Source organism: Erpetoichthys calabaricus, chromosome 18, assembly GCF_900747795.2.
Source record: "Erpetoichthys calabaricus chromosome 18, fErpCal1.3, whole genome shotgun sequence".
Lineage (NCBI taxonomy): Eukaryota > Metazoa > Chordata > Cladistia > Polypteriformes > Polypteridae > Erpetoichthys > Erpetoichthys calabaricus.
In genome coordinates this window covers 28,738,623-28,750,954 of record NC_041411.2, presented here as the reverse complement: position 1 = coordinate 28,750,954, position 12,332 = coordinate 28,738,623, and the positions used below count along the sequence as shown (strand labels likewise).

The 12,332-nt window shown below is 37.6% G+C and overlaps 1 protein-coding gene across 1 annotated transcript in view; it reads right to left on the bottom strand.

Annotated features, from left to right (window-relative positions):
• Nucleotides 1-2,319: 2,319 nt before the first annotated feature.
• The window catches only part of bap1 (BRCA1 associated protein-1 (ubiquitin carboxy-terminal hydrolase)), a 43,775-nt gene continuing 33,762 nt past the window's right edge, over nucleotides 2,320-12,332 (bottom strand). The window contains exons 15-17 of the mRNA XM_028824132.2: nucleotides 8,209-8,301; nucleotides 6,641-6,713; nucleotides 2,320-3,224 (exon numbers count right to left, since the gene is read on the bottom strand). Of these exons, the coding sequence (XP_028679965.1) occupies nucleotides 3,091-3,224; nucleotides 6,641-6,713; nucleotides 8,209-8,301 (300 nt within the window). The 3' untranslated portion in view covers nucleotides 2,320-3,090. The remainder of the gene's footprint in view (nucleotides 3,225-6,640; nucleotides 6,714-8,208; nucleotides 8,302-12,332) is intronic.

Genomic DNA, 12,332 nt, shown 5'->3' with positions numbered 1-12,332 from the left:
TCTCAAATTTATCTTAAGATATTTGCTTGCACTATTTTTGAATACCAAATACCACGGATTCTCCTGCAGTACACATTTACCTAATACTTACTAAGATCAAATATTCGTTTTGCTTACATATTGTCATACGTGCTGTCAAGCCGGGGTCACAAAGTTGCACAGGAGAGTTCAAGGAGTAGAAACTTTATTGCTGTTCTGGGAGTTACAAATAAAGTCTCTTACAGAGGCGAACCGGCCTCACAGGGAAGAGCTGTCAAACGGGACTCACCAGCCCCGACTCCTGCTCAAAAGAACACAATCTTCTTCATCAAGGGTATCCAGAGGGCCGGCGGCAACGGAGGAAGTCTGGGGGGAAGGAGACAGGAGAGTGAGAGAACACAGGATGGCCGCGGCTCGATCTTTTAAATGTTCACAGAAGCCAGCAAAGCCTGCAGCTAAAGAGGTACTGAGAGAGTGTTTCTCTTTTCCATTGAAAAATAGTTTAAGAGGGAGATTCTGAAGGGCCATCGCCAGGGCCGGATTTATATGAAAAGAGGCCCTAGGCTATTCCACTTATGAGGCCCTTTCACCTTCCATTTTTAAGTTTGTAAATTACATGAGAGATAATAAAATTTTGCTAACAATTTGAATGTAGGCCCCTCTTGATCTTGAGGCCCTAGGCTGAAGCCTAGTTAGCCTATAGGAAAATCCGGCCCTGGCCATCGCGTCTGCCAGCGGTAGCGGTCACAATGGACAGACATCTGAGGATCGCCTTCTGGGCTCATCCATGGTAAGCAACACCACCTCAGGACTAGAGGGGGCGCTGTCATTAACAGTATTGTCTCGTTCTGTTCCCACAGCACTAAGACACCCAGCGACGACAACTGATTCTGCTGCTCCTTCTGGTATGAGGACTATAAATTTGAGGCGCAGCTGGAAGGTGGTGTCTCATTTGGATGAAAGTTCAGACTAGAACGGATCTTGACTCCAGCCCTGACCTACTGATTAAAAGGCATTGCAGACCTACCTCTTTCTTTCTTTGTGCCCGTTGTTGAATGAACAGGATGACCAGACTGGCACCCAAACATTATTCAACAACAGCAACTGAGCTCAGACAGACAGATCTAGATCTCTCTCTCTCTCTCTCTTTATCTGGTCCAAATAAAAAAAAACAACCCATTCAAGTTCACCACGAAGCTAGTTTTATTCTTTATTATATTCATAACAAACACACATTTTTATAAAAATAAACAGCATCTGGAGGTCACTCCATTTGGCCATTTTTAAATCGTCTGACTTGAAGAGCAGACAAACTGTTCCACACCTGTAGGTCTGCTACTTTCCATTTTCAAAGTTGGAAAATTCTTGTGATGGTTTGTGACCTTGTCCTATGTCAGTAATGTCATTGTACTTCTCGATGGCACTTATTCCTCTTTCAGCTGCGTCGTTCACTACCGTCATATGTGCCAACAGTTCACAAAACTCATTGAAGAGTAGATCATTTGTCCACTGTTCTGATGGTTGCTTGAGAAATGACCGAAACCTTTCTTTGCCTGTTTTTCATAAGGATGTCAAAGAAGGATGTAGTTCTTTCTGTTACCAGGTTCTCCAACTTCAGCAGTTCGAATTACTTTGTCAGCTTAAGACATTGAGGAATGTCTGGTAATGGTGGCCGCTGCTGGCTTTACAACAGGTTTTCTTTTGTTTCTGCTGGGTCTCTTTCACTAAAAAAGGTCCAAGCCTGTCAAAACGTTCAGACGAAAAGCACAATTGCCTTGAAAATGCTGCATTTACATTACTGGCAACACCCTGTTTTTGGTAAGTCTTAAGAACATTTAAAAATTCAACGTCATTGAGAGGAGCTCGAATTGCAAATAGTGCTTCATTCCACTGTCTGACAAAAACAAGACTGATAAACAGAGAAAAATCTGTGATAATCGTGAATTTGCACGCAGTCTTCCTGAACAGGAGTATTTTCAACATATAAATGTCTTTTGTCATCCACCAGATTTGATGTGTTGGACCTGGAGCTTGAAATGACTCCCTGCCATTGTGTAGACCAAGAAACGAGACACAAATCTACAAATTCCTGGAAATTTTCCCTTGGCTGGTGGGCTTCAAGAGCATGTGATAAATAGTCAAGCATTTCTCATTGCAGTTTATACATTACTGAACAAAATTAGTTGCACAAATCAGGCTGAAATTTCACAGTTGAGCCTACTGGAGAAATGATTTTACAAACATCAACCCTACGTAACTATATCTCTATCTATATCTATCTCCATCTATCTCACACACATACATAACATACATAACAAATGTAGACTCAAAAAATAAGAATGAAGTACAAATTTAAATAATTTTATTTGTGATTACAACAAGATATGTTGTACACACCTATAACACTTAAAAAATGCAAAAAGAAGACCCATTGGAAATAAACGTAAAGTGAGCAACAAACTTAAAAATAAAATAAGAATAACCAGTGATGTTTACCCAGACTACAGGTCTTTTGAATATTTTCACTGAAAATAATAGAATGTCTTCCTATTTAATATGTATATTTTAAATCAACTTTTTTTTTTTTTTATGAACTGGTACAAGCAAATAAAACGTAGATAGGAATATACTGTAGACATAATAAGATGGCGCACAGAAGAGGACAAACACTGGAAAGGAATTAGAAAAAAACCCAAAAAAGCCGAGTTTTATTTATGTGCATTGTTCTTCAAATGTCTGAGAGACACTCAATCTTAAAAAGGAATGAAAGAAGCAAAAAACATCCCTGAAGTCTGTGCTATGTAATATGGTGATAGGAACTTTCCACCTGGAACCTGTAAAACTAAAAATGGTGACAATGCTCCAGCAACGTTCAGTAATTTGAGGAACAAAAAAAAACAAACACAGTCTATGAGGGCCATATCCCCGCATCAACAGGCGATATGTGTTTTTGAAATGCTTAATAAGACTGTTCCATCTTTGGAAGAAAGGAAAATACACTTCTTCATAGATAGCAAGAGCTTCCCTTATTGCCAATTGAACCACGTTCATCAAGAACAGACACAGAATTCACTGCCTCGTCAAGTCTGAGTCACAGATCCCTCGTTTGTATTACTGCCTCTTAGTTTTATATGGCCGGGAACGTTTCCGTCTATCTGGCTTCCTCTGTTTGTGGAGGCGGCCAATGCTAACCCCTTGCCGTCTGCGGACTGAGATATTTTGCTCCACAAGACTAGCTAGCATTCCTGTGATTTGGGAAAGACAAAGAAGAAAGATAAATAGTCAATAGATTCCTAGCAGCACCAGGCACAATGACAATTTCACATACATTTGTAACTAAAAAAGCAATGTTTTTCTATGCAAATACTGCAGTAAGAGTCCATCAAGCTTAAAATGTCAGTAGACTGCACTCAAGTAACAGCTAAACCCAATTTTCATAAAAGTTTGGTATCTTCCATTTTGTTAAGTATCACCCCAGCAGAAATGATTTGTAAGTTTTGAACATAAATTCGTAATATTAAAAAGTGACTTAATTAGAATGTTTTTATCTCATAGCAGTTTATTTGTTATATTACCTGACACTCTTCATTCAGGGAAAAAAAATCTTCAAATTTTACTAACATTTTACTCACCTAATGCAAAAGTATTCGCCCCTTGGGAGTTTTTAAATTTTATTATTATACAACACTGAATCAAAGTGGATTTAATTTGGCTTTTTTGGCACTGATCAACACAAAGACTAATGTAAAAATGAAAACATATCTCTGCAAAGCATTCTAAATTAATTATATATGAAACACATAATTAATCACTTAAATTTTAAGTCAGTATTTAGTAGATGCAGTTTTGCCAGCTAGGACAGCCTTGAGTCTGTATGATCAGGTCTCTATCAGCTTTGCACGTGTGGACACTATGCCAGTTTTCCAGATTCTTCATTACAAAACTGCTCAAGCTCTACTAGGTTGCATGGGGATTATTGGTGAACAGACTTTTGCAAGTCCCGCCACAAATTCTCTGTTGGACTCTGATCCATTCAACCCCTCCAGGTCATTAACATTGTTTTATAGCCATCCCTGCGTAGCTCTGGCTCTGTACTTGAGGTCGATGTCTTAATGGAAAAAAAATCATCTCTCAAGGTACAGATTTGTGCTGACTACATCTGGTTTTCTTCCAGGGTTTTCCTTATTCTACTGCATTCATTTTATTCTCTACCTGTCACAAACCTCCCAGGTCCTGCTGCAGAGAAGCATCTCCACAACATGATGTTGCTTCCACCATGCTTCACAGCGAGGATGATCTGTACCTACCATGTGGGGGGTGGGTTTGGGTCTGTCAGAGAAATCCATGTTAAACATGATATTTAGTCAGATGAGCAAGAAGCTCAACTGTGGTCTTATAAGGCCAATGAACTTTCTTCTAGGTGACTTTTGAGTCTCCCAGGAGCATTCTGGTAAACTCTAGCTGAGACTTTTTTCTTCTGTTACTTCTCTCCCATAAAGCTGTAACTGGTGGAGCACTTGGGAAACAGTTGTTCGTCGGCACAAACTATCCAATCAGAGTTCTCATAGGTCTCTTGATGGCCTCCTTCACTAGTCTTTTTGCCCAATCACCAAACTTTCCATTTCTTAATGACTGATTTATCCAGACTCCAAGAGATATTTAGTGACTTGGATATTTTCTCATCTCCATCCCCTGACTTGTGCTTTAACATCACTTTGTCACGGAGGTTCTTGGATTGTTCTTTTTATCTTCATTGTGTAGGTTAGGCCACAATACTGACTCACCATAAGTTGGACCTTCCAGATAAGGCGCCATTTTACTACAATCAATTGAAACTCTAGGTTGGTGATCTCCATTGAACTAATTCTGCGACCACTAAAACCAATTGGCTGCACAAGTGATGATTTAGATGCGTAATATTAAAGGTGTGATTACTTACACGTTCAATTATTTCATGTTTTATATTTGTAAACAAACTACCTACCTTTCTGAGATAGCATAGCCACATGAGATGTATAAAATATCCTGGTATGGTAAATATTCAGAAAATGATGCAGTCAATTACCGTATATATTCATGTATAAGTCGGGTCTTGAAACCCAAATAATCGATCATAAAATCAGACCCCGACTTATAAGCCTGTTCAAAAATGTGACACTTTATTTTTTTTTTATGCACCTTCTTGCCTCCTCCAATCTCGCATCAGTTTCTCAGATGCATTGAATATTGTTGCAGCAGCATAGTTCCCAATTTCTTTCACTACTTCAAAGACTTTTAAATTAAAAACAGCTTCATATTTTCTTCTGATCAAACGTTCTATCGTAGATAAGGGATGCTCTTACGATAAATGTGTATGAGGGTGTGAGATACAAAAAAATACAAAACAGTGCAAACGTCGCTTTGGCATAGTTCGGGTATTCGTGCATATGAGAGAGAGAGACAGAGAGAGATGGGTTAGGAGCACATGCTGATTCAGTGCATTCCCGCACCCACATAGAAAAAAAGGCCATGTGCTCCGTGGTTACTCTCTCAGGTGGGCGTTAGCATATCATAATCTTCTTGTACCAATAGCGTGAGCTTTCCGCATTCAACTTATATGACTGACATTAAACAATACCGGAAATTATTCCGTAAAATCAAGTCCCGACTTATCCACGGGAGAACTTATCCATGAGTAAATACGGTAGTTGTGCATCCACTTGAAATTAAAACGTAAATGACTATTTAAAATGCCATCTCCAAATAAAGGATCAAATTACAGGTAAATATCTGCTAAATTTGTAAAATGGAGCAAGAACCCATTCTAGAACACGGCACCACCAGCTGTAAGGCTTCTCCAATCATATTACAAAAAGCTATCCAGCAATGTCTTATGATACTGTTGGGATCATCCAAATTCAGAGAATCTGCAAGTAAAATATGCACTAAACAAATTTTTTTAATTCAATTTTTAAACTGTGTGACTGAAAACCTTCTGTGACCACCAGAAGATCCAACAGTACCACAAGCTAGTCAGAGCATGTGCATAAGCAGCAGCATCACCATCGCTACTTGCTTCAGGTAAGCCTTGTAAAAGTGGTTTAGTTTCTTCCTTGTCTTTATCTTTTCAAAAGAAAAAGTGTACCCTGCTTACTGATCAAAACAGGAGAAAAGATAAAAAAAAAATTCTGGTCCCCTGTTCTTGGTCACAGTGAAGATGTTGCTACTGTGTTTGATTAATTCAGTAAAACTAGACACTTGTATTTGAAAGTACGTTAACCTCTGGTAAGTGAAATAAATGATAAACGTGATGATATCTCATACACTATAAGTAGCTGTCTTTATAACCTAATTCAGTACAATGCATAATGTACATTTTTCTTAAGTACTCATAATGAAATCACAGGTTTTGTTAATACTGTATAAATATGTAAACATATTTTTTATTTATTACCATACACCTTTAAAACTCCAGTATCAAAATAAAACAAGAATCAGTGTAATTGTTAAATAGATTAATAATAATAATTCTTTACATGTATGTAGCGCTTTTCTCAATACTCAAATGTTGCCTACAACATTGCAAAATTACGTTCCCACCACTGCTACAAATCTCCCCGGCCATCAATCAATGTTCAACTATTTGTACTTTCAGAACAGATCATAAACTGACAACACTCACCCTCCTGGGCCAACATGGATATGAAGGTGCATATGAACTCATCATAGTTGTGAGTCCTCCTTTGGTCATCAATCTGCAAAGGGAAAAACAAAGCAGTCAGTCCCACAGCACAAGAGAGAGTGGTAAGAAATTCCCGCTGAGCATATGTCTGTTGACATTCTTTTGGGCCAGTGGAACATTACATGACTTCTAGTCTGCCTTTTTTTATTTTTTTATTCTATTGTGGTACATAAAAAACAAGACATCAGACAAACAACCCTCTCTACTGTTTGTGAGGCACAAGCACTGGTGTTTCTTATTAATTATAGCTGCATTATATACATTGTGCTTACAGCGGAGTGCTCATTGGTTCTCAATTCTTGCACACACCTCAATGATTATGTTTTGTGAGGCCAGTTGGGCTGAGTTGCTTGGCATATCAGATTATACGACTGGATTTCAGAGGAGTGCATGGCAACTGCCTCCGACTTGCTAAAATAATGTAAATGATGTCTCAGACTGAAACTTGCTGGAAAAATCCTGTAATGTGATAGGACTTTTAGAGCAGTCAGAGTACAAAACACACAAATATTCTCGTTTAGGATATCCAATTACATGACTTCCAGTTCGAGAACATGTTAAACTTAATGACTGCAGTTGTTGCCTGAGCATGTCATATTACACAAAGGGAATGTCAAATTAGATTACTGATAACGACAGCACAGTTTTACATTTTAAATCACTGCAAGCATGCTAAATTATCTGTTAAGTCTTTAATGCATCACTTCTCTTGGTCTGGTTATTCAACACACTTCATTAACTAGGAGATTTGTCAACTACTTTAGACTCCTGAAAAACAGATTTTTAGATTGACGATTCAAAAAATTGAATTGACATAAAAGAATTGATAAAAATCAGTATAACAATTTAATCTAACAACTTTTTAAAGAAATGAAGACAGACCATACTGATCTTTTGAGTCTTGGTAATAAATACTAGTTGCTGCAGTCATATTTTTGTGCATGTTTTTTGTATACATGAAAATTAAGTAGATCAGAGAATATGCCACCTGTATTACATTTTAACTCAACATGAGACATTTCCATGGGTTGTTTATAAAACATATTGTCCTACAGCCTATTTATTATTGCTGTCTAATGCAATAGTAATACATCAGCATAATATGAGCCTGCTGTAGATAAATATTAGAAATATAAAATAGGAAAAACTGATGGGAAAATGAGAAATAAAAACCAGATTTCACAAAGAGTAAAATTACTAAAGACATGGAAAAAATGAGGGCCAATAGCCATTTTTCTTGACTATTGGATTGAGGTTTTTCTAGGCAACAAGTACTTTTACATAGTGCTTCTTATGATTATTTCTGTACTTTCTCCTCACATTAGACCTAGAACTTGTTTGTCTATTTGAACTGTTTTCAAAGCAGCCTTCAAATTTACCAATAAATGAAAATTAAGGCAGTGCTAAAGAAGGCGGTTTGCATATTGACATTATTATAAACTTTCAAATTCTAATATCTTAGGAACATTCACCACAACATCCATTGATTCAACAATCCACTTAAATACCTTGTATTTCTTTCGTTTCTCAATCTCTTCCTTGAGGCAGGCTTCGTAATTTGCAATCTCTGCTTCAACTGCTTTCAGTAAAGCAAGAAGCTCCTGTTGCAAAAGAAAATGACAGCTCAAGACATCTTACACTCGTTACTCTGAAAAACTGTATATACTGACCAGTTGAGCATCACATAAAGAATTCTCATTACTTGAAAGCTTATTAGAAATTGCAACTTGTTATCAAACTTTCAATGAAGTATTGAATAGGTCACTTTAGATTTGGTTTCCATAGGACTACACTCTTAAATATGTTCTCCCAAAAAGTTCTCCCAGCTCAAAGCTCTTTATCTGCATGTGAGGTGCCTGGAGTTGTATAGGGTAAATAATGTATTGTTATTTGGAACACATCCACTGTCTACAACGATCTATGTAACTGTAGGAGGCCAGGAAATGCAAGGCAAGAAATGTTGAACACATATCTAAAACAGAAACTTTTTTCATGTCATAGTACTAATAACAAAATTTTGACATGAAGTGTATAATTTGTGAAGACTGAAGTCCAAATATAAAAGTCAAAGTCAAAGTGAACTTTATTGTCATCTCAACCATATACAAGCATACAGATAGATGAAATTGCGAAGCTCTGGGTCCACAGTGTAACAACCTGACGTGCAAATAATAAAAAATAAACACTTTCACAAAAGGTACACGTATAACAAAACAAGTGTGCTTTTACCAAAAAAAAAAAAGAAATCGGCTTAGGGTACGATGCTGACTCTAACGCTTAGGTGGTGGAGCAGTAAAAACTATTGACTCATAATCAAGAGGTTCCCGGTTCGATTCCAGGTGCTTCCTATAATTACCGTTTTGAGTAGTGAGCTGCTCTTATCATTACTATTATACAGTAGAATAAAAACATACATTTGGTTTGAGTCTGTAACAGCCGGTGTAAATTTATGGTACTTGTAAATGTTAGGGGTTTTTTTTTTTTTTTTTTTTTTTTTTATTCAGTCTTATTCTTGCAGTCATGTTCATGCTCCCCCAAATCTGACACTGCCATTTTCAAATAAAGACATGCTATAACAAACGTGAACTCAGATGAGGATGAGGGTTCTACATCGGAGAGAGAACAGAAGCCTTCCGCGCAAGAAACATCCACTCACACGTAAGAACAACGCAGCTACACCAGATGTAAAAGCGAAAGATGGCACCGTTTGGATGCAGCAACAGGCCAGGTGTCATCCTGCCAGTGAATCTGACACACACACTTCCTTCAATGAAACAGCAGGGCATGTCAAGCTCGCCATGGTATCATGCAAAGTTCCGTTTGTGATTATGTTTTGTGATGGTCTTTATTTAAAAAAACACGTTACTTAAATAAAAACCATACTGAATGTTACTTACCTATATTTATTTACTTTTCTTCCTACAGCATTAAGTCACAAGTAGACTGCAGAGCTTCCTGTGTTTGATCGACACGGGCATGCTGACAAAGTACATTACATTATACACTTCGCATGCTGACAAAGTACATTACATTATACACTTCATGTTAAAATTTTGTTATTAGCACTATAACATGAAAAAAAGTTTGTTTTAGGTATGTGTTCAACATTTCTTGCCTCGCATTTTGTGTCATCCAACGTTTACATAGATCGTTGTAGACACAGAACACACTTGAAATGCATGTGTTCCAAATAACAAAATATTATTTACCCTATACAATTCCAGGCACGTCACACAAAGATAAACAGCCTTTAGTTGGGAGAACTTTTTGCCCGAGTTGAGCTGCAACAGTGGGGGGGGATGGGATAGCAGGCTGCTTGCTGCTTGCGCTGATGGACACATTTACAAAACAAAAGACACTAAAGGAGAGGTGCAAATGAATTTAAGGTGGCCTGGGATTATGAGTTTTTTTCATAGGCTTCAGAGATTCTAGTGTTAAATTACTCAAAAAGTGTTGAATACATTAGGTACAACATTAATGAAATGAAATAAGACCATGCTCACCTTTTGAGTCTTAGCAGTCATATTTTGTGCATATTTATGTATACATAACAATAAAGTAGACCAGATAAATTGGTTACTGGTCTCATATTTAAATCCAGTAAGTGATATTTCCATGGGTTGTTTATACTAGTTTAGATTTAGACAAATACTAGGAAAAAAATTAAACAGGAAAGAATGAATGGGAAAAAGAGGATTAAAATCCAGATTTCACAAATGGCTGCAATTGATAAAGACACAGTATGTAGAACAAATCAAATAGTTAATAAGTTCAATTTCTTAATCAAACTGTCAAAATTTAAGCAGTAAAATTACAAATAAAGTAGTGTATGGATTTAAATTATTTTAAATCAAACAATCGTCAAAAATAAGCAATATTTATTGTTCCAATCAAATGAAAACATGTTTCACATAAGTCAGCCGGGTTTTGTACGCCTCAGCGGTAGCCAGCTGAGGTGACTGGGACACAAGCCAGTTTTAAATTGTTGACTGCACTTACTGGCATATCAACTCCAGGCTGAATATACCTTTTGGGTAAGCTGGGACTGAAAAGATTTAGAGAGGCACTAAGGCTCAGAAGAGAAAGAGAAGCCTCAATTTGGGTTTTAACTTCTGTTTTTATTCCATGGATTCTTTATTAGTGTTTTCTCCAACCAAGAAAACCCACTTGTTTTTAGTGGTAAAAAGACACTGCATTGCATGTTATTTGTTGCTTGTACATGGCTTGTAATAAAAAGCACTGTTTTGCCCCATCTTGATGCTGCAAGTCCTCAATCGCCCTAGTCCATCTTGGTACAGGACTAGCGATGATCAAGTTCAAGAGGAGGTAATGCCGGCTGCAGGCAGCCGAGATATTCCACAATGATAACATAACATCAGGACAACCTTACGACTTTCCAAATGTGTTATGTAAATATTAAGATAAAGTTAATTTATGAAATGAAAAATATTGCTTAATACAAACTCATTTTATAGGTTCTATTAATACAAGTAATGATGACACAATAATGCTATGTGATATTAGGTCATGCAATATAAAAAGTAAATACAATCTTTATTTAAAATACATCTCAAAGCACTTACAAGTAAAATATACATGTGGATAAAAACCTACAAATGGTTTGCAATATTTGATTCTCATTTGCATGAGGAGAACTGAATGAAAGCAGCACTGCATGAAAGTCCTGTAAACAAAAATACTTATACAGTGGAACCTCGAGACACGAACAGCTCTGTATACGAAAAATTCAAGATACGAGGAAAGTATGAGCGAAAAATTCAGATCTAAATACGAGCATTGCCTCGCGTCATGAGCCAGGCTGTGGGTATAGCTCGCGGCTTAGCGAGGGGGCGTGGTAGCTGTAGCGAGCCGCAGGGCGATCTGCAGTGTACAGGTGGGAAACTGCCCACATCCATGATTGTTCCTGTGGCTGATGGGCTGCAGCTGCCATGTCCTCCCCGCATATATAGAGAAGCGCGAGCCGGTTAAGGGGTAGAAGAAGTAAAAGAAAAGAGAGGAGAGAGAACAGAGGTTGCAGGAGGAGGCAGGAAGCAGCAGCAGCAGCAGTAGGAGAAAGTCAGTGCGGGAGAGCGAGCGAGTGCAGGCTCGCGTGTAGCTGAACAGTGAGCTGAACAGGCGAGCCAAACAGCTGAAGCAGGACGGTGTAGAGAAGGTCAGCTGCATTAAGAGTGTCTCGCCTGTTGCAGAGCCCGCATGGGAGAAGCAGGTGAGACGCAGACGCTAACAGAGAAGAAGCACCGGGGATTGTCATCTGTTTTTTAAAGACTGCTTCCTGTTGACGTTTTAACCTTGTGTTAAAGGACTGTTATTCTTGTGTATTTTAAACCTCCACTTCACAACTGTTTTTAAGGATTATTTATTTAAAGATTTATTGAATGCTCTACTGCACTTTGGACACCTGTTTTGATTCTGTTAATAATCAGTTATATTATTTACCAGTGTTATTTATTAAAGGTAGACTACAGTATATATTATTAATCAGTGTTATGTGTTAGGAAAATTGATTTTTATGTTAATATTTTTGGGGTGCGGAACGGATTAACTGGATTTCCATTATTTTCAATGGGGAAGTTTGTTCTAGATACGATAAATTCTCTATAAGAGCTCAGTG